Raw genomic sequence first — 23,794 nt, forward strand, 5'->3', positions numbered from 1 at the left:
GATAAATAGTAATAATACATAGCAGGAAATTGTTTCTAACATATTTGACAATTGTATTTCATTTTAAGGTTGGTCTGCAGAGTAGGCCAAGAAGGCACTACCAGATTTAATGTAAGCAGCAGTGTGTCAAATGGAAAGAAGACCGTCCATTTTAACACCTTCTCTTTTGTAGTAAGTGCAATCTTCAGTGAATTTGAGCATTTCCACTACATATACATATTGGTTGATTTCACCTGTATATTCTCTATTTGTTTCTGTGTATAAGAATCCTGTGATAGAAAGCATTACACCAAGCTATGGACCACAGTCAGGAGGAACTTTGCTTACTTTGAAAGGACATTACTTGAACAGTGGACAAGACAGAAATGTGTATATTGGTAATGAAATCTGCACCATCAGGAGGTAACCAATCATATGCTGTACGATTGTGTTTTATTCTCCAAACTCCAGCCGTCGTGAAACCACAACTCCTACCATGCAAATTGGCCTAGCTGTTCTCAGAACTCCAATAGAATTGAGTGGAGAATGCTGGTAGTTGTAGCTTCACAACAGCTGGGTGGCGGAGGTGTGATAGAATAAACTAGTTGTGCACATTAGCTAGTTATCTCTCCTGACTCCCCCATAGACATGTACTCTAGGCAGAGCATCCATGTTTTTTTCAGTGGGGAGAAAAGAATAGGTCTCTGTCTCTTCTGGCATTGGCCCGGTAGCAACAAAAGATTGGCCATGTTGAAATCTGGCATGCCCAATCCTTGTCCAAACTTGAGACCCCATACAAATTAGATCATCGGCCAATCGTTGTCTACTGTATATAGCTTGTTTCAAACCTTTTCCTTGCTTTATATTACACCCCCATGAAATCCTATGTAGGAAACATAAATTTTTGTAATTTCTGTGCACTTTGAAGCTCCCAGGTCCTGATGGCAAATTTGTATCAAGGTGTCCGTCCGTCCCCCAAAAAAAAAAAAAAAAAAAAAGTGCAGACTCTCCTGTATTTGTTTACATGGTGTACCTCTACATTACTGTATATATAGAGTATATTAAAAAGCATCAACACATTTGGGAAAATTTACAAAGCAAAATGCACCACAATGCAGTTGGTATTCTTTCTTTTCTTGCTCATATAATGTGGCATATAGCATGCACCATCTTGTTAGCACAATATATTTCTGTAAAGTGCAGTCTTCACAATGTGGCGTATGGAAGACAGAGGACATGTCCAGCCTGTTATGCCAAATTTATCATTCCACATGTGGCATTTTGAAAACTTTTTTTTTGCTATCTCCTAAAACTATGCATTTTATGAGAATATTGACCAGTTCCCCCTAGTATGTATTCTTTTCATTAAACTGCATCATCTATTCTGTAGTATTCACTTTTGATTTCATTTTTGTTATTATGGCTATTGTACTGTATTTTCTCTCATTTTTACAGTGTCTCCAGTACTGCTATCGAGTGCTATACACCAAGAAAAAAAAGTAACTCTTATCGGATTATGCTGAAAATTGACAATGCTCGCCGAGAGGCAAGTGCTTCATTTACATATAGAGATGATCCGGTCATTTCTAAGATACATCCAACCAAGTCTTTCCTCAGGTAAGCATGCATGTGTGGCAGGAGCTGTTAAATATAAATGAAGTGAAACATTTGCTCCTGTATAGACCTTATAAAGTAGAAATTTCAAACATATCAGACTTTCTATGTCCATACTTCTGTAACATACTTCTGTAGCAATAATTTATCAAACTAGCCAGTTTTCTTTTACACCAGTTTTGGTAAATCTCCTCCATTAGTTCTTCTTTCTAAGAGGGAGTGCACTTCATTTCCACCCTTTTACACACCACCGCTTTTTCTTTGTATTAGATAAGAGTGGTGAACAGGCATCATTTCCAGGATACATTGTCTACAGTTGACCATTTTTTCATCCACAGTTTGAAATAATCACATTGACATGAGATCTTTATGAGATTGAATTCACCCTGCAGTAGTATTTTATACCTACTGAATACAGTACAGGTGTCATTACAACCAGGCAAGACAAAAGGGTGGCCTGCACTTGTTCAGAATGGCAGGAATTTGTGGGGAGGTAATGGTTGTACCAATCCAAACCTATAAGACCATTGGTATTAGCAGATTCCTTCCTGAATAGTTTATTTCATACAGTCTTGATACAAAAGAGATGATTGTGCTACTTAGTTATGTGCTTAGTGTGTGTGGAAACAAAGATGACATGCTTGAGAAACAAGATAAGAGTGACTATCATATTTTATTTATATTCTAGTAATACTATAGTTGTAGATTCAAGTAATAAATTAGATATTTCATACAGTACATATTTTGGTATCCATGTCTTCCTTGTTGAATTGGCTAGGTCAGGGGTATCAAACTCAGCCAGATAGATGGGCCATGTGCGTTTCAAATGTGATACAATACATGTGTAGCACTTACTGCTCATCTCAGCCAGCCCCGCCCAGGAATAACGCCAAGAGCTCCCCTGGTGGTGAGAGCAGTAAGATGAGAGACGCATCTCCAATTTTTTGTGGCATTCTAATAATTTTTCAAAAGATTAATTTCACATGGCTGGACAACCCCTTCTTAATACAAACCCCGGATGAAACCTCAAAATTCATATAGACCCCAGGTAATCCCACAAATCTATACAGACTCCTAATCAGACCCTAAAATAATGCAGACCTCTAAATTCGTACAGACCCCAGGTCAGCCAACAAATTTATACATACTCCAGATTACACCCCAAATCAGCCCCCAAATTCATAGAAAACTAAGATTAAACCCCAAATCAGCTCCCAACTTCATATAGTCAAATCAGTCATCAAATTTATACGGACCCCAGATCACACCCCATATGATTATTATTATCATTTATTTGAGAGCACTAGAGGTGAGCACATTTCTCAAAAATTCAATTCAGCCGGTTTGCCGAATTTTCAGAGAAAATTTGGTTCGATCCAAATTTATTTGCGATGAATCGCGTTAAAAACGGCTATTTCCTGGATGCAGAGAGCCTTTATAGTGGTGTAGAACACTGTGCCTTGCAGTAACTTTCAAAGCAAGTCTGCTGTGGTAGGGAAAAAATAATGTGAGTCAGTATGACACATTCAGCTTCTGCGCCATTGGATGAGTGCATGCATACTGTTGTCTCTTGGCAAACGCTTCGGTGATCGATTGCAGACGAAATGACTGACGAGGAGGAGGAGAAGGAGCATCAGGACCAGCAGATGATGGGAAGGACAGACAGCTACCTTCGGCTGAGGTCGTGAAGCCTTGACTGCCTGAAATCGGGTGCATGCCACTGGGTGATGCAGCGGTTGCTGCAGTAGGCTGGACCACCACATTGGAGCCACGGTTCTCCCAGGCCACTTTATGGTGACGCTGCATATGTTGACGCAGGGCCGTGGTGCCCTGGCCACGCTTCACCTTCTGCCCACAGATTCTACAAATGGCCATGTTCACCTCCTCCAGCGGCTTAACAAAAAACTGTCACACCGCCAAGTAGGTGATTTTAACCCTAACACTCCACACTGACTGACTGCTACCGCCGCTGTTTCCGTGAACCCCTGTACCACTACTTTCCGGACAGGTAGGCTCCTGTGAAGTGTGTGGTCTACCCTGGGCACGTTTGGCTCCCGACCTCCCACTGCTGCCACCCTGCTGACTCCCGGTCACGCTAGGGACTTGCTGGCTCCGCCGCTGCCTCACGGGCAAGCTGCCACCCTCTTCTCCTGATTATGATGAAGCCCCTAATGCACCCTGCTCCTGAATGCGGTAAGCTACAGCATCATCACTGTCTGCACATCACTGATGTCCTCCTCAACGGTCTCCGGGTCAGGAGCTCCTGACAGCTCGCAAAACCAGCTCCCACGCCACTCTCCTCATCAATACTTGCCTGCCTACCAGATGAAGCGGCGGATGTCTCCTCCACATCTTGGCTGGCCAGTAGCTGCTGACTGTCCTCTAGTAGCTCGTCCTTGCTGTATAGTGGAGCTGAGCCCACAGCATATAATACTTGTCTGGCTGAGGGACCAGAAGAGGACAGAGACAGGTTGAGGACAGATGAGGGCACAGGGTCTGCTCCCTCTGATTGGCTGCATGCATGGCATTGTGGGTGATTCCTCATTCCCAGAGTTGCTTTCTCCACGTCCTAACACGTGCAGCAGCTATTTTAGGAAAATATGTGATTCAGTACCACGAAGTGTGAGGCAATTCGGATTCAGCGTGAATCAAATTTTTCTGAAATTTGGATCGAATTCCACTTTGTCAACTTCGATTCGCTCATCTCTAGAGAGCACCATTCCATAGCACTGTACACCTAAGAGGGACTATACATGTATAATATAAAAACGCAAGTACAATATGCATGAACTTATTAACAGACTAGTACAGAGGGGGAGAGTTTCCTGCATGCGAGAACTTACAATTTACACTCCAAATCAGACCCCAAATTCATACAGACTCCAGATCAGATTCCAAATTTATACAGACCCCAAATTAGACTACTGCCGACCCTATAACCCCCACCCAACCTCTCTGTTTTCTATGCAGACCTCAGAGCAGACAAAAAAATACCTCCCCTCTGTACACCGCCACCACTTTGGCTCTTAAGTGCAGAACTGTGTCCTGGTGCCAGTGCTTCACTGCATTCTGAGATTGCACAGCATCAGATCATAGGGCTCGACTACAAATACTACGTTCTGAAGCTGTACCCTGTTAGAACATGGTCGGTGCCAGGTGAAGAGTGCCGAGTGACTAATGCTAGCGTGGCACTAGCAGTGCCATACTTACTGCGTCATCTCTCCTGTACTAATGAGTGCTTCCACAATAGAAACGCTCATTATTTAATAGCCTTTATCCTTGAGGTCTCCTGGGCCACAGAAAACTTACTCGGGGGCCGCATATGGACCACGTGTTTGAGACCCCTGGCCTACATAATAGTTTTTTTCTGTCTATGTATGAACTATCCACTCATTTTTTTTCTTTGTTTGTTTCTTTTTACTTTCTCATTCTTTCTCTCTTACTCTCTACCTGCATTTCTCTTTCTTACTCTCTACCTGTCTTTCTCTTTTTCACTCTTTCTATATATATATATATATATATATATATATATATACAGTACAGACCAAAAGTTTGGACACACCTTCTCATTCAAAGAGTTTTCTTTATTTTCATGACTATGAAAATTGTAGATTCACACTGAAGGCATCAAAACTATGAATTAACACATGTGGAATTATATACATAACAAACAAGTGTGAAACAACTGAAAATATGTCATATTCTAGGTTCTTCAAAGTAGCCACCTTTTGCTTTGATTACTGCTTTGCACACTCTTGGCATTCTCTTGATGAGCTTCAAGAGGTAGTCCCCTGAAATGGTTTTCACTTCACAGGTGTGCCCTGTCAGGTTTAATAAGTGGGATTTCTTGCCTTATAAATGGGGTTGGGACCATCAGTTGTGTTGAGGAGAAGTCAGGTGGATACACAGCTGATAGTCCTACTGAATAGACTGTTAGAATTTGTATTATGGCAAGAAAAAAGCAGCTAAGTAAAGAAAAACTAGTGGCCATCATTACTTTAAGAAATGAAGGTCAGTCAGTCAGCCTAAAAATTGGGAAAACTTTGAAAGTAAGGGCTATTTGACCATGAAGGAGAGTGATGGGGTGCTGCGCCAGATGACCTGGCCTCCACAGTCACCGGACCTGAACCCAATCGAGATGGTTTTGGGTGAACTGGACCGCAGAGTGAAGGCAAAATGGCCAACAAGTGCTAAGCATCTCTGGGAACTCCTTCAAGACTGTTGGAAGACCATTTCAGGGGACTACCTCTTGAAGCTCATCAAGAGAATGCCAAGAGTGTGCAAAGCAGTAATCAAAGCAAAAGGTGGCTACTTTGAAGAACCTAGAATATGACATATTTTCAGTTGTTTCACACTTGTTTGTTATGTATATAATTTCACATGTGTTAATTCATAGTTTTGATGCCTTCATAGTCATGAAAATAAAGAAAACTCTTTGAATGAGAAGGTGTGTCCGAACTTTTGGTCTGTACTGTATATATACAGTATATAACTGGTGAGTTCTTGTCATGACATTATGTTTAATATCCTTTCCCTTCTTCCTTTCTTTCATCTATCTTACATCTGGCTATCTAATATATATATATATATATTTATCTAGTATATATCCATATATTGTTGCTAAGTTCTGACATGTATTGTGATATGATGTTTAATGCTGTCCACAGTGGCGGAAGCACGATAATTGCACAAGGATTAAATCTGAATGTAGTAGCTTCTCCTCGAATGGTAATCCAGTTATCCGAACCGAACATACAGTACAATATGGTAAGCATTCAAATATTATTCTACAAAAACCTTTATTCTACCATACATAAACTTTGTCCCGGTGTTTTCCCACAATTACATGCATGGCAACCCACTTTTTATCTAAGCCTACAGCATTTTTCATCCTGAACATGTTGATTCATATGCATAATGTAAAGCTACTGGACTGACAGAAATACAATGACATATGAGCAGTTACATGGGAATGGAATAAATCTGCTGAGATTATAAAGTTCACATTCACAGTCCACAATTTGGAGCAATGTAGTGGTTGTCATTTTTTCTGTTAGACCACGATAACTTAGAAACAGCTGAAGTGAATAGTAAAGATGTCTTTAAAGGGGTAGTCCCACTAAAATATTCTACATTTTACAAACCAGCACCAGAATCTGAATACTTTTGTATTTGCATGTAGTATATCCACCAAATTATTCAATAAAGTCTATCTGTATACAGCGCAACTTGCTGTTTGTTCTTTTCCTTATTTCTCTGTCCACCATGCTCAGGTGGACAGAGATGCTCAGTTCCATCCTTTAACTGCCACCAGCTGTCTCTACTGTTATAAGCTGTGACAGCTACAGGGACAGAGCTACAGCAGAAAGGACACCTGGCAACTGGATGCTGCTGCCACATGAAGGCAGCAGCAGCCTGGGGAACTGTGACATTAACTTTATAAAAACCTGTAAAAAAAAGTGTCACAAATAAACTGCAGTGTAAATGCATCTCTGAAAAAAATATATTATTTAGGCTGTATCTAATGGATAACTTTATAAAAATGGAGCATAACCAGGAAAATGTGTCTAGAGGAATGAAAGGCTATGTACACCTTTGGAGAGGGGGGTTATTAGTGCATTGTACACATTATAATCTAAAAAAATATATATTTATTGGTCTTTATGAAAAGTATGGAATCATTTTCTCTGTACAGAGCTGAGATGCTCTACTAGCAGGATCTGAATTTTTTCTTTGCTCCTTCAGACAGGGAGGTGACGGGCTCCTTATCTCTGCTGAGACCTTATAACACTCATCAAAGCTCAATCCTTATCTTACTGATAAGAGTGTGATCTTTTTTAGTATTTTAGAGATAATGGTTATTAGATGACTGGCACAAAGTGAAAGTAGGATGGATGCACACAGCTAGAAAAACAGTTTACCCTTTGGGACAGAATTGCTCAATATTTTTAATAGACCAATTGAAAAAAATGATTTTTAGCAGCAAATGAGTAAAATGCAGTCATAAAAAATTGTCCATTAAAGGTATACATAGCCTTTAAGAGCCTTGATGTATAAAAAATTAATAAAAATACTATATAGAGTCTCCTATCTAAGGGCAGGAATGAATGTTCGTATGAACCCTCGTTCCCAGTAACTGCTCTGTCTAACTGTGCGGCTGATTACCCGATAAATGAGCAAATACTCGTTTGTCAGGTGATCCGACTATTTATGCGGCACAAAAATTCATTTTCTGCAGCACATCACCCTGTATAAACGGGGGATCTGCTTCCAACAAGCAACAAATCTGTATGGGCCTTAACGATCAAGGCAATGATCCTTCATCTCCATATAGAGGAGATGATTGCTGCATGCAAATGCATCTAACAAGTGGGTAAGGATCAGGAATTAACAGTTTGTTGACCACCCTGTGTATCAGCCCATGTAAATGGGTCCTAATCATGAATAAGGGTGTTTGCATTTTTGCTAATTAGTTCTACAAACATCTCCATATAGCAATTACATATATACGGTATGTAAAAAGGATAGATAGATAGATAGATGGATGGATAGATAGATAGATAGATAGATAGATAGATAGATAGATAGACGAATGGACAAATGGAAGGATGGATGGACAAATAGATTTATTGATCCTCTTGAGGTTGGCATCTTGGGCAAGTTTGAGAAATTATTATTCATTAAATTAAAAATCCAGTTTATTATATTTTTATGTTATTATTACTGATTATTTATAATAATGCACTGTTAAACTTTGAGCTGACCCTTAAGTTTTAGGAAGACATTTTCTTTATCAATGTTCTTCCTGCATTTGATTATCCATTTATAGTAGAAAGAGCAGACTTACCAGAAATATGGTAGAAACTTAACTGGCCTAAAAATAATGTCTTGTGGGAAAACCAGCAGCACTTCTCATGAGGCAGAAATAAACAGAATGTGGAAAAATCTCAGTCATCCAAGATTCTGCACCTCATTCCAGTGACATAGTGTGAGGCTTTTATGTGATCTTTTAGGAACCGCATTTTCTGTTCAGTATTGTCACACTGTCCCACCATTTTTTCATGATGAGAGAACTGAACACAGCATGAACTTCAATCACTTACATGGCACACCTCTGGAAGTGATGAGTCAAACTTGCCTCCTTATAAGAGTTATTAATATAACAGTGACGCCAACAAAAGTGATAGACTTCAAGTAATTAGCAAGTTTTTTATATCCTGATTTATAATATTTCAGGGAAATATTCAGGGAATTGAGTTTATTAATAATTGAAATATTTTATTAAATATATGGTGGACTCCCAAGTTACAGTGTTAAAATGTTATTTGGGCCCTAGACAACCATTGTAAAGCAATCTATCTTGACACCATAACTCTATACAAAAATTGGTTCTGAAGCCTCCAAATTGTCAAAGAAAAAATTAAGGTCATAATATAATATCTAATAGAAATAAAGCAATTCCTACATATAAAGGTAGCAAATAGCTGTTGGAAGTTATAAATCAATTTCTGTGTTGAGGACAGAGCTTCTTCAGGGTCATGTACAGTAAATAGCTTACTAGAAAAATATCATCAAGTCTCCTTCACCTTGTGGTCAATGGAGCATCTTATTCAGACACAGCTAAAGGGCAGTACAAAATTTACTGTGGAAGCAACCAGTCCTGCCAGGGCCGATGCAAGGATTTTTGCCAACACAAGCAAAGCTACATTTTTGCAACTGTTGTGCAAATTACAGAGCAAGTCCTATTATTGTTCATACTTTCAGACGATAACAGCCCTTGCAATTGATGGGTGTGATAAAAATACAGAACGCACGCAGAAGGACCCCCTTCCCCCCTCGCAGCTCACCTGGCCCTGATCCCGTCTGCAGCAGCTGGCTTCTCCTCTAGGTTTTAGAGGAGGATAATAAGAAAAAAATATTTTCCATTACACCTCAGGTCAGACCAGCAATCAGACCCCCAGTGTTAATCAGACCTCAGATCAGACCCCCCCAATGCCTCAGATCAGCCCCCTATGTCAGACATCAGCCCCCATGTCAGCCATCATGCCCCCATGTAAGTCCCCATGTCAGCCATTAGCCCCCCATGTCAGCCATCAGCCCCCATCCATCAGCCCCCCATGTAAGCCATCATGCCCCCATGTCAGCCATCATGCCCCCCCCATGATTTCTCCCCCTCCATGTCATATTTCACCCCCTCAATGTCACATTTCTCCCCCTCAAGTCCTCAATGTCACATTTTTCCCCCTCCATGTCACATTTCTCCCCCTCCATCCATGTCACATTTCTTCCCCTCCAAACCATGTCACATCACCCCCTTCGTGTCACATCATGATCACATCATTACCCCTATTTTGTCACATTTCTCCCCCCCCATGGCACATCATTCCCCCCCCTGGCCAGCCCTGGCCCCATCCCCATGTCACAGACTACAGACATCCATTTATGATTGTTGTTTGTGTAATAATTTTTTTAAAAACACATTTATGCCGTGCACTTGGGCGCTAGTGCGCTCATCAGTGATCATCTACCCAACTGTCCTGCTGCTACAGCAATCTGGCTGTGTGTGAGTCAGACTCACCGACACAGTCAGTTCCAGTCCCTGCTGCTGCCCGCCGCTGCTGCGCCACTCATCAGTCACCCCACATGGCCTGACCCCGTGACCGTGTTGCCGTGCTGCCAGCCCCGTGCCACTCGGTGAGTGAAGGCTGGGGCCACACGGTGCACGCAGCTTGGGGCGGGCGGGCGACGGCGGTGCTGCGGCGCAACTCACAAGTAACTGATTTAAAAATAAAAAAAAAGGTTCATTTTTCCACCCTCCCCAAGGGTGCGCCCTAAGGCAGCCGCTTGGTCTGCCTTATGGTAGCGCCAGCCCTGAGTCCTGTTCACATTCTAGGACAGGGTTCTTGTGGTCATTTTAAATCATTCCTGGGGTTCTTTTGGATTTACATATTCTCCAGAATTTATGTAAATCCTGGAGAACCCCTTTAAAATGGTTACTGGATCACTATTCCTGAGGGCTTGTGGGTAGGATTACCTTTTTATAAAAAATTTTGTTCTTGTCCTTAAAAAATTAAGTCAACAAACGTAAATTGCCATAATTGTTATGAATAGAGCTGAAAACCAAAAACAAATTATAAATATATATGTCTATAGCCAGGCATCTAGCTATAGGGGTGCATAGGATGCAGTCACACATAAGAAAACATTGGTATTAAAAATGATACATGATAGTTGGGGGCCGTGTTACAGATTTTCCATTGGGGCCAAGGAGATCCAAGTCATTTGGGTGTGTGAATTTATAACCCTACTTATGGAGCTTCCTGACCTGTAATAGTGCTGAAGGGCAGAGCAGAAGACACACTGCAAGGATATATGGTTCCTTATATTTTCAGTGTAATCACACTAGACTAAGCATTAGATCAGTTTTACAGCATACATAGATCTTGGACTAATGATTGTCTATCCTTTACATTATGGGAGCCTCAGAACACATCCCGATTTGGACATACAGAAGCAGTATTACGTGAATAAGACATAAATTCAAGCAGATATAATTACTGTGACATCTTTACATAACATTCACCCCTATAGGCTTGATCTCTACTATTCTGTTCCTTCCTCCCCTACTCCAGGAAGCAGTCGCACACATATGAATAACATTATTTATCACCTATATGACTGGTAGTGGAAGACAAAATGAACAGGACTTGGTCGGATAGTACCTTTTGTTTAGCTTGGCACTATTACAATTCCAGAGATTCATGGCAATGTAGCTCTCTGGACTTTTTTGTTTTTTTTTGCTATTGACAAACAGATAATTTTCAGTTTTCTCCTATAAGACAAACACACAGCAGAGGGGAAATTCAGTTCTTCCCATTAAAAGACACTTAATTCAATCATAACCAAAGGTGCTGCTTTGTGGGCAGTATTCTAATTGAGTAGCCAGTAGATTAAATTACAGCATTTCCTCATTGTTCTGCAATCCAATATTTCTTGAAAACTAAAACCATCGTATTCTTCAATTGCTAAAACCAATTTGGAGCTTAAAATGTCATGTCAAATCACATAACAGCAAGGTCATCGCAAATGAGATTTTCCTGCCCCTACCAATCAGTCATATTGCATCACTTCTAAAGAGCATTATTAGATTTTATCATTCCATAAGAGCATCTTCTCCACTGACCTGTCTGGTAAAATGTGTGGTCTGCACTCGTCAACCACTTCTATGGAACAGCCTCAAAGAGACTTACATATACCACCATTATTAATTTAAAGGACATCACTACTCTTCAGTTGATAACTGAAGCAATGAATTCACCAATAATACAATAAAGAGGAAAGATTACAGAATATACGAGCCCGTCACAGTTCAAGGAACATGTGACCCTCTTCTAAGAAGAAATGGCTTGGTGTCAGCCTAGGGTGTAAAGAGCACTAACTATAAGAAAATGATCTTTCTTTGAGCAGCAGACTTTGATTCAAAAGTTCTTTAAAGGGGTTATCTCATCTGAGATATCGCTAGGATATGCCACCAATGTCAGATAGGTGCAGACCACCATTCACTTCTATGGGAGTTCCAAAAATAGCCAAGTGCCGCTTCAGCTATTTCCGGAATTCCCACACAGGTCAATAGAGAGGTGGCCGTTCATGCATGGTGCGTCCTTGTTCACTTTGGGGGCCCCATTCGACAGCTAAGTGTGGATCCCAGAGTAATATATCAACAATGTCTTAGATGACACAAGCCCACCAAAATATTGATTATGTTACAGTGTCCAAATAAATTAGGACCACAATGAATTCAGTTGCACTCAATAGAGACGCAGTAAAGAATTCAGCAATAACACTTTGAGCTATTTTATGATATTGTCAGCATTCCCATGAATAGAATTCTGTTTTCCCTGCCTTTCTTGTATCTGCTTAGACAAGCCTCCCCATATGTATTAGATTACTGCCACCTACTGGTGGAGGAATACGATATTTGCATGACCTTCATCTTACAGAAGCAAGGTAACCAATAGGTAAAAACAGTTTTGTTGAGTATATCTAAAGACACAATTGACTTGTGTATGAATTTCTATAGGGAGTATGTGGGCTTAGGACCTCACTTAAATTGAAAGTAAAACCAAATATGGAACATATTATGTTTGTTTAATATGTTTTTATTTTCTGATTGTAGATTTTTATGTGGGGGAAACCATCTTGCCTGACCTGCTGCTCTTTCTGTATTATCAGCAGTCATTTGCTTTACAGCAGTCACATGAACTTAATAACTTTGTCTCTCTAGATGACTCATTGAGTCGTGGGAGGATGTTCTAGGCATGTTCTGTGACCTGTGTTCAGCTCACTTTACAGGCGGTGGAGCGAAGCTGTCTCCATCCATTATTAATTTTGTGATCCTTTGTTATCTGTCTCCAGCTTCATAATAGAGATGTTGCCTTTTATTGTAATCCTTCCTGTGATGATAATGAGATGACTGCTGAAAAGTGATCTCTACATAGTTGTAAAACTCAGTGGGCATTGTTTAAATTGAAAACATACCAGATTTTAGGATTTATTTGTGACATGCAACATTAAACTAATCAAAAAATCATCAACAATTCTTAACAATTATGAAAAAAGTTTATTTAAACAATAGCCAATTTTCTGATGACATATTCCCTTTAATTTTGAAGTATATCCTCCGTTCTTGATTCTGATGCCAATGCACAGTGTCTGGGTTACTTTGAGCATTAGTGTCTCTGTTTCATATCTTTCCAATTATTTAAAGAGCAGACAATATTTTAGAAACGTGAAACACATATGATGCCAAATGATGCAAAAATACTATAAAATTGTGGTTGATATTGGAATACATTTAATTCCATTATTTAGGCTTTTAGCTCAACAAGTAAATTTGTTTTTTTCTTATTACAAACATAATACAGCATTATATGGTTAAATTTTTCATGTATATAGTTTCTTAACCTAGATTAACCAAAAGAGAAAACAACTTTTTGGATGTCAGTTTCTTGAAACACAACAGCAAACCAAATATTCACAAACTATGATCACAAGAAGACCAGTCCTTGTCCTAAAAGGACTTGAGCCCAAAGAGTCCTGCAAGGAAATAAACTGGAAAATGACAACAGGCAAAGCTGTACATATATATACAAGCACCATCGATTAATTAGCTTTATCCATTTTTCATAACGTCTTTGACTACAATTATAAATGGCATTCTTCATAGAACTGTTTGCCTTTTAAATTATTGAATATTTAATGAATATTAGAACAGCAACTTGAGAATTACCATGGCCTTGAGTAGAATAAGAATTAGGAAGCAGTAGGAATATCACTGCCACGTCTTTAAATATTTGAATTATGTGAAGTTGATACTGGCAATTGATAAAGTTCCACAATGTCTAGTGTCATCATATTTCATGAGGCTGATATAACTATTCCTTGAGACAGGAAATTATTGTGCGTTATTGTTACTTAACACTCATCAATAAATGTGATGTGCTGACAATGTACTGCTAGTGAATTATCAAATATTTTTTGCCTTCAAAATTCGGTACACAGAGTATGTGAAGTGAATGTATTAGGCTTCTTTAACATTTATGGCACAGCCTTCCTGCAGGATATGCCGGCATAGAATCTAGGTATTGGCCGGACAAAAACCATTGCATGTAGCGCACCTTTTTTTTTCCCAGCCCAAATTCCAGCATATTTGCAGGTTGTGGCCAGATATCCTCCGGACTCCATCCTAGTTAATAGTTTTAGTTAATGGGTCCAGAAAGCATTCTGGTAACATCTGGCAATGCTGGATCCGGAGAACTCCTGGAACAGCCTGCCAGAATTCTGTGCCGCAAATGTGAAAATAGGCTTAAAGGGGTTGGGACAACCACCTTCCTAAATGTAGTGCCTTTGCCAAACAGGTAAAAGCCCCTCTTTGCAATCCCCCTTCCCCCCCACCATATGTCCTAAGAGTAGAAAATTGCCTGGTCCGGCATATGCCAAACACCAAAGCTGCCCAATGGATCCCATTCATCAAGATAAAATACCTCTGCATGCAGCCTTGTAAACCTAGCCATATATGTGTTTTTATTCCAAGTTCCTTTTTATTTTATATGTTTCCACTGTTTCTATTAAAAGTTCAGTCAGGTAATAATAGCGGAAAGGGTAAAAATGATCTACCATTTACCTGTCATGTCAAAACTTTAAACTTGCCTTGATTTGGTTAGAAGTCCTTAGTCATTTCAAAGAAATACTCCTCCCATGCTGCACTTCCTTTAGAGACCTGTGGTAATGTGTGCAGACCTTATGCTTATGACTAAGTCTTCCTTTGAAACCTTGTATGATGAATAGCCACCTTCTTGCTGGCAGCTCCTTGCAGCTTTTATTGGCAGTTTACAATGTGTGAACCACAGTTTTACATTATGTTGTGGTGTACATGTGATTCATTTTGGCAACACAAGTTGAAAGTGAACTGATTTCATATTAGCCTTATATAACTAAATAGGTTAGATGGACTAGATCCATAGCATGGCTCCACTGAAAATAACAGCTGAAGTGGTAATCAGTATACAGTTCACATCCAAACTGATCATGTAGGGGTTTCGCAGGATGGAAAAATCATTAGGGGGTTGTCAAATGGTAAACAGTAATATACAAAGGTCCTACTCTGATATACACTCACCTAAAGAATTATTAGGAACACCTGTTCGATTTCTCATTAATGCAATTATCTAGTCAACCAATCACATGGCAGTTGCTTCAATGCATTTAGGGGGGTGGTCCTGGTCAAGACAATCTCCTGAACTCCAAACTGAATGTCAGAATGGGAAAGAAAGGTGATTTAAGCAATTTTGAGCGTGGCATGGTTGTTGGTGTCAGACGGGCCGGTCTGAGTATTTCACAATCTGCTCAGTTACTGGGATTTTCACGCACAACCATTTCTAGGGTTTACAAAGAATGGTGTGAAAAGGGAAAAACATCCAGTATGCAGCAGTCCTGTGGGCAAAAATGCCTTGTGGATGCTAGAGGTCAGAGGAGAATGGGCCGACTGATTCAAGCTGATAGAAGAGCAACGTTGACTGAAATAACCACTCGTTACAACCGAGGTATGCAGCAAAGCATTTGTGAAGCCACAACACGCACAACCTTGAGGCGGATGGGTTACAACAGCAGAAGACCCCACCGGGTACCACTCATCTCAACTACAAATAGGAAAAAGATACTACAATTTGCACGAGCTCACCAAAATTGGACTGTTGAAGACTGGAAAAATGTTGCCTGGTCTGATGAGTCTCGATTTCTGTTAAGACATTCAAATGGTAGAGTCCGAATTTGGCGTAAACAGAATGAGAACATGTATTCATCATGCCTTGTTACCACTGTGCAGGCTGGTGGTGGTGGTGTAATGGTGTGGGGGATGTTTTCTGGGCACACTTTAGGCCCCTTAGTGCCAATTGGGCATCGTTTAAATGCAACGGGCTACCTGAGCATTGTTTCTGACCATGTCCATACCTTCATGACCACCATGTACCCATCCTCTGATGGCTACTTCCAGCAGGATAATGCACCATGTCACAAGGCTCGAATCATCTCAAATTGGTTTCTTGAACATGACAATGAGTTCACTGTACTAAAATGGCCCCCACAGTCACCAGATCTCAACCCAATAGAGCATCTTTGGGATGTGGTGGAACGGGAGCTTCGTGCCCTTGATGTGCATCCCTCAAATCTCCATAAACTGCAAGATGCTATCCTATCAATATGGGCCAACATTTCTAAAGAATGCTATCAGCACCTTGTTGAATCAATGCCACGTAGAATTAAGGCAGTTCTGAAGGCAAAAGGGGGTCCAACACCGTATTAGTATGGTGTTCCTAATAATTCTTTAGGTGAGTGTATATATATATTTAATATGCTTTCTAGTTCAGTTAGAAAAAAGATGAATTGCTTATTATAGCGTTAATATTAAAGACTGTTTATTATTTGTATAATGTCCAAATATATGCCCTCTATTCCATCAAATGTGGTAGAAGCAAAATCAAATATTATCTTGTGTTTCCAGAAAGAAATTGAGTTTACACCTAATTATTTACAACCATATATGGAGCCTATAAGCTCCATTTCCATTCCAACATTACATGGTTAACCTAAGATGTTCATGAAAAACCATTTAAGCTAACAATATTGAATATAAGTTAAAGCATTCATTTTCTAAAGTTACATGCTGAATTGGGAAGCATCTGAAAATGTATATACTGTATGCATGGATATATGGTTGCAACAAGCACTGAAAATAATCCATAAAGGAAAGAAAAGCTGAAATGTTGTGCTGTTCTCACAGCAGGATGTCACTGCATGGCAGTTAGTTGTTTTTGCTCTGTGTGTGGTTGAGTGATTAGTTATGCAGTAACTGTATGATTTCAGACACAGCAAGGGGTTTGCTGAGAATAAGCCTCTGCTAAGTCTGCAATCACTGTGAAGTAAACTATGACGCTAATAAAGTCATCACACCTAGTTATAAAAGCCTCTCATCTGCTAGGGAGTATCGTTGTCTTTCTTTGCAAAGGTTAACAATGTGATTTATTGGGATTTATGACCCTTTCGTGGTTAGAGAAGACGTCAGCAATACAATTAGGTGCTATCCTATGATGGGTTACTGCTTGCAGCATCACTGTACAATGTGTGTGTTAGAAAACCAATGGGCACGTTCTTATTATATGTTTCCATGGGAAATAACACCAATAAGTATTTAATGGGAATATGTTGTCGGAATTTCAAGAGTTTTGGGTTTGTTTTTAATTTTCCATGTCCCTATGTATATTTTTTAAAAATCCTAAATGTATGCAATTTTCACTCTGGCTATTAGGCCTAATAATAGGGTTGCAATTTCTGTTCTGTAAGGATCACTTCACGATATTATCTCATTGTCATTACAGGCAGGATTTCAATGACAGGTAACACCTATATCTAGATAGCACAGGATCCACCATTCACAATAGACTAGGTTATAGTTTATCTTCTCCTGCATAATGACCTCTAAACAGGACAAGGAATCATTGCTTGTCTATTGTGCCATTATGCTGTCAATGGCAGTTTAGACAAAATAGCTGCCCCTATAATCATTCACAAAATAATTAACAAAAATTACCGTCACTAAATAAAACCAGATTAGAAACAACATGTTTCATTATGTGCTTTTAATTCGAAAAGAAATGTTAAGTGATATAATTTCTTGCTCATGATGTGCCTAGACTTCCCACACTACTTTGAGATTTATCAGTACCTAAGGAAGGGGTGCCACTATGTGTGACCCACCCTCCTTAGTGTAACATACAGAAATTAAGGAGTTCTTATATATGTGTATCGTAAAATCCATAACTTATCTTATCTTTTTCCTACATTTTTTTCTAGACCTGTGTACATAAATCCTCTTCTGAGATAATCTGCACTTCAACCCCTTCCCTGAAAGGGCTAAATCTGGCGCCACCAATTGTAACCCAAGTTTTTTTTGTTTTCGATGGAGCCATATCTTCTGCTTTTGAATTCATTTATGTAAATAATCCTGTATTTAAAAAATTTGAAAAAACTTTGGTGATTTCAATGGGGAACATCCTGGAAATTAAGGTAAGATTTACAGCCAATCTGATATAATGTAATCTGTCTTCTTTATTTGTGTTGCAATATATAATGTATTACTATGTATTACCACCATGCTTGTTTACCAGGGTTCCTTCAAATCCATTGATATTTCCAGAATTATCCTCCAACATAAATATTCACACCCAGTCACAATGTTCTGTAGAGATCAAGTGGGCAGCATTCAGGATGCAGTCAGGAAGGTGTGGCATAATTCATATGGTAAAAAGAAATACAAACCAAAAGTTTTTAGAAGAGCAGAAATTTATCAGGGAGACTCCCTTTATGGACGTGTAAAGGATGGGCTACACTGCCAGATCATCTGGCAGTCTAATACTGCCTCCAAATGCCTGATGAACAAGCTAACACTCGTTCATCGGGCCATTGGGATTTGTAAACATGCTTAAAAATCACAACGGAGCTGGCGGTAGATCATGCTGTGTTATAGCGATCTGCTGCCGTCACACGGCTGCCCTGCATGGGGACAAGCGATGGCATAGTGATCGCTCCTCCCCATGCCACGGAGGACATCGCTGACGATTGCCGACAATTATCTGCGGCCTTGGGGTGTCTAATACACCCTTAAGGCTGAGTTCACACTTCAGTTATTTGGTCAGTTATTTCCATCAGGTCAAAGGCACAAGCCATATTGGGCACTTTTTTTTTCCTTCTGCTTTTTCTGCCACCCCCCTCCTTCTTGACTGACAGGGCCAGGCAAGATGACTATCAGTCAAGAAGGAGAGGGAGGGGCTGGCAGAGGAGGCGGGAAGAGCAAGAATGGTTTGGGCCCACCCTCAGTGCACTTAACTGCTCATTTGCATATGAATTGAAAGTACCTTTTCTTCAGAATAAAGTAACAGATCATTAAGTGAAAGCTATCATTACATTCAGCTTAGATAGCCCTGCAAAGCATTGTGCCTGGTTTAGGTTACTTTCACACTCGCGTTTGGTGCGGATCCGTCATGGATCTACACAGACGGATCCGTTTAGATAATACAACCGCATGCATCCGTTCAGAACAGATCCGTTTGTTAATATCTTTAACATAGCCAAGACGGATCCGTCTTGAACGCAATTGAAAGTCAATGGAGGACGGATCAGTTTTCTATTGTGCCATATTGTGTCAGTGAAAACGGATCTGTCCCCATTGACTTACATTGTGTGTCAAAACGGATCCGTTTGGCTCAGTTTCGTCAGACGGACAACAAAACGCTGCAAGCAGCGTTTTGGTGTCCGCCTCCAAAGCAGAATGGAGACAGAACGGAGGCAAACTGATGCATCCTGAGCGGACCCTTTTCCATTCAGAATGCATTAGGGGAAAACTGATCCGTTTTGGACCGCTTGTGAGAGCCCTGAACGGATCTCAGAAACGGAAAGCCAAAACGCCAGTGTGAAAGTAGTCTTAACAGTGAATATTCTGGTGACAGATTCGATTTAATCATATTAGATAACCATATTATATGGGTGCTTAATTGAAACCAATAATTGGCCGTTTTATGTATGTTTTAGTCTTACTTTCCATAACTGATGCTGATTGTGTTGGTTTTAGGGAGATAATATTGATTCTGATGCTATAAGAGGAGAAGTGCTGAAAGTTGGTAACAAGAGCTGTGAAATTATTCAATCCAAATCAGATTTTGTCTCTTGTGCTGTTTCCAGTGACTTGATGAAAAGTAACAGTGAGCTGAAAATAGAGGTAGGATCTGTTCCTATTTGTCCAAATGAAAACTTCAGTTGTCTGCATACATCTGCTTATATATTATTACTGAAGGTCAGCGTGTTCTCCTCATAATCGTTCTGCACTACAGTGTTTGTTCGGTCCATATGTTTGGCTACTGTTGATTGAATTGAGAATGTCTTTTTATGTACATCATGAATAATTAAGCCGCACGTCTGCTGTGAATTATAAACGTCTACCACTTGTAGCGTGTGTGGAGCTCATCTGTAATTATCTGAAGATGCCGAACAAGGCAGGTGCGCTCCTGACCCCCTCCAGCCTCCCCCGCTGCATATTCAGGATGATCGAAATGTAGGGAAGACACACAACCTATAAGGAAATGACATGCCATTGTTGTTTAACAAAGTGTGTTAAATAGGATTACACAGGTAAATCATGAAAGGCCTTTTTCTATATTTTCATTTTCGTTTTTTAATCCCAGCCTTCCCAAAGCCAAAATGTTTAATTTTTCCATTCACATAACAGTATGAAGGCTTGTTTTTGTGGAACAAGTTGTACTTTCTAATGGCACAATTTACGATTGCTTAAAATGTAGTGGGAAACAGCAAAAAATTCTAAATGGGGTGGAATTATAAAAAAAAACACACAATTGTGCCACAGTTTTATGGGTTTTGCTTTTACAGTGTTTAATATGTTGTAAAACGGACCAGTTGCTTTCATTCTATGGGTCAGTACGATCACAACGATACCATATATGTATAGTTTTTCTTGAGTTTTAATTCTGAAAAAAAAAAACTTTGGAAAAAAATATATTTTTTTGCATCACCATATTCTTACCCCCATAACTTTTTTATTTTTATGTGTATGGAGCTGTGTGAGAGCTAATTTTTTTGCAGGGTGATTTGTACTTTTCATTGATATTTTGGAGTGTGTATTACTTTTTGATCACTTTTTATTCAATTTTTTGGAAGCAACCTAAAAACAGCGAATCGGCCATTTTCCCTATGGCATAGATATGACCATGATGTTTATTTTTTTGTTTATGTATATTTTTTTGGGGGGTGGGGAAGAGAAATGACTTGAATTTTTATATATTTTTATTTTGTAAATATTTTTAAAAATATTTTTTCTTTTTTTACACTTTTTAATAGTTCCCCTAAGGGAATGTGAACAAGCAATGATTACCGTAGATTGCTTCTCTCATAGACTCCAATGCATTAGAGTCTATAAGGATGTCACTGTGTTCCTATGGAGCCTTGCTACAGACGGGGCTTCTTAGGAAGTAATGTGCGGCAGCCTCAGATCATTCAGGAGGACCGAGACTGCCGCACACACCATCCAACTCTCCTGATCCTCGCTAGGGGTGGCTGGTGCACTGCCAGGCTCCCAGTTTTTGACCTCTCAGATGCTGTAGTCACATATGACTACCCAGGGGCGGATTGGCCATAGACCTTACAGGGAAGTTTCCCGGTAGGCCGATGCCCAGGGGGCCGCCTGAGTCCTCCTCACGGCTGGTCAGTGGAAGTTTTTGGGGATGTATTTTGTGCTGCTGGCAGTATTTTGTGATGGACTGTGGTATTTAGTTCTGTTGGGATGGTATAATGTGCCACAATATGGTATTGCTGGCCTTACCTTCCATCAACTTGGACCCAACTACAAAACGGGGCCACTTTTAGTATTTTTTCCAGGGCCATTTTAAATTGCCAGTCCGCCCCCGTGACAACCAAATCTGAGGGGTTAAATGTGTGATCGCATACATTATTAAACAGCAGGCATCTGGTGGCTATGGGGTCCGCTGACATATATGTGTATAAGACAGTTTGGAACAGGTTAAAGGCCCATCAGTTAACTTTAGAGTAGAAGATGGTGCTTCATAAAAGCCTGATCAATAATTATACAGTATGTATAGGAGTATTAAGGTACTAGTTTGAAAACTGCTGAATAGTTTCCATGGGACAACCCCATTAAGTACCTCCATATAAATAATAAACTTCTGCCAGTAGTCTTCATAGATCCTCGCCCCTGCAGACGCAATGATATATAGTCCATAATGATGGAACATCACGTGACCAAGGAGCCAGTGACTGTCAACAGCAATTTTGTTTTCTGACTGTCAAAAATACCCAATTAAAACTTTTTTTAAGCAGAGATACATTTAAAACTCCAAACATGTATGACTGTATGATTTCCTATACCCTGTATGACTTTTTAATTGTTGTCTTAATATCAGCTCCTGCAGGAATCCTCCTCCATTGTCATTGGCAAGGTGAAAGTCCAACCAAACTACAATTACACAGGAATAATCACTGGGGTTCTGTCCTGTGTCGTACTGGTTTTAATTGCACTCGTGATTTTCAAATGTGTAAGGAAGAGAAAGCAGCTCAAAGGTAAAACTTTTGTTCTTCAGTGACTTTGGATTCTTTATGACGAGCTACTTCCAGATTCCTAACTATATTTTATTACAGATATAGGCAGTGAACGGGTCCTATTTGATGGCAGGGTACATACACCTCATCTGGATAGACTTGTGAGTGCAAGGAGTGTAAGTCCTACAACCGAAATGGTGTCCAGTGAATCTGTGGACTACCGCTCTACATTTCCGGAAGGTAAGAGTCTTTATTCTTTGCCATAGTACACATGATCAGTCATTAATCTGACTTGTTCTGTAGAATTACTGTGTTCCCTGTCAGGACTTTTTGTAAGTAGATACTAATGGCCTGATACTTCTGGGACCTCAAACCTCCAAGGGACTGAATTCCGACAATGTGCTTGGCAGGATTCTCTTACAGGAGGAATAAACATTTCTTTTGTGCTGAACTTATGAACATTGTCACCAAAAATATGATGTCTATGGCACCTGCCAAACAACTTAATCACCCAATATATTAGGTCAGGTTCATATGTTAACTTTACATGTATGGTTTCCAAATTATATATATTTTTGCTCCATACGTGGACTTATTTACATCATGAATGATACATCTAAAAACCATGTCAGCCAAGGAAACTGTAATGGTACTTGTTATTATATACTGTACACAGCGCATAGGATATATAGAACCTGGTTCTGAATATCTAAATAATTGTGTCTAAATGTAATAATTTAAACCAACCCACACTGAGCTTTCCTTCCTACCATCAGTCTCTATCAGTGAGCTAGGTGAGTAAGAAGGCAGCAATGCTTCTTCAAAGGGGCACTTCTGTCAGAAAGAGTTTTTTTCTTTTTCAACTCAATATTCATAGAAAACATTTCTAAGAATTTTTATTTTTCATTTCAGCAGTACTAACCCATTAAAAATTTTATATAAAATAGTTTCATTCTCTAGCAGTCAGCACAGAGAGATAAAACCTATATTAGCAGAGATCCTACTGATATTGTACTGCTGCTGCACAGGGAAGCTCTTATCTGCCAGTATAATAGTAGAAGTAGAATTTTGGATGACAGTATGATAGCTCTTTTGTTCTCTGGATAGGCCGAGATAAAGATGCGTATAGAAAAGCACTGCACCTATCAGTGCAATATGTGATGCTGTAGTTGAGTCAGTCATTCCCTTCCCGCTCTCTCTGCCGTGAAAGGTCTAAGTAAACAAGTCAAGTGTGGTTGTTTACTGTGCTAAAGGTCCAAACAAAAGAGTAAGGGCCCTATTAAACCGCATGATTTTTGGGCCAGTTAATGGGAAGTGTTCATTAGGAATGCCCGTTCCCAATAATTGGCCCATATAATCATGCAGCCAATCAGCAGATGGGTTTGTTGGCTGATGGGCATCGCTCATCAGGATGAAAGATGCCCAATTATCGGCAGCACATTTTCCTGTGTAATCAGGGATCTGCAGCCGATAATCAACAGAACTGATTGGTAGCAATCCTTCCTCCCACATTCAGATTACATTG

General features: G+C 39.8%; 1 protein-coding gene across 3 annotated transcripts in view; it reads left to right on the forward strand.

Moving 5' to 3' along the window:
- MET (MET proto-oncogene, receptor tyrosine kinase) overlaps positions 1–23,794 on the forward strand; it is a 137,209-nt gene that overhangs the window by 83,595 nt on the left and 29,820 nt on the right. For all 3 annotated transcript variants that reach the window (XM_040411368.1, XM_040411377.1, XM_040411384.1), the window contains 8 exons: positions 69–171; positions 266–402; positions 1,435–1,596; positions 6,261–6,360; positions 18,001–18,213; positions 19,775–19,921; positions 22,134–22,290; positions 22,369–22,509. In XM_040411368.1, coding sequence (XP_040267302.1) covers positions 69–171; positions 266–402; positions 1,435–1,596; positions 6,261–6,360; positions 18,001–18,213; positions 19,775–19,921; positions 22,134–22,290; positions 22,369–22,509 — 1,160 coding nt within the window. The remainder of the gene's footprint in view (positions 1–68; positions 172–265; positions 403–1,434; positions 1,597–6,260; positions 6,361–18,000; positions 18,214–19,774; positions 19,922–22,133; positions 22,291–22,368; positions 22,510–23,794) is intronic.

This window comes from Bufo bufo, chromosome 1 (assembly GCF_905171765.1).
Source record: "Bufo bufo chromosome 1, aBufBuf1.1, whole genome shotgun sequence".
NCBI lineage: Eukaryota > Metazoa > Chordata > Amphibia > Anura > Bufonidae > Bufo > Bufo bufo.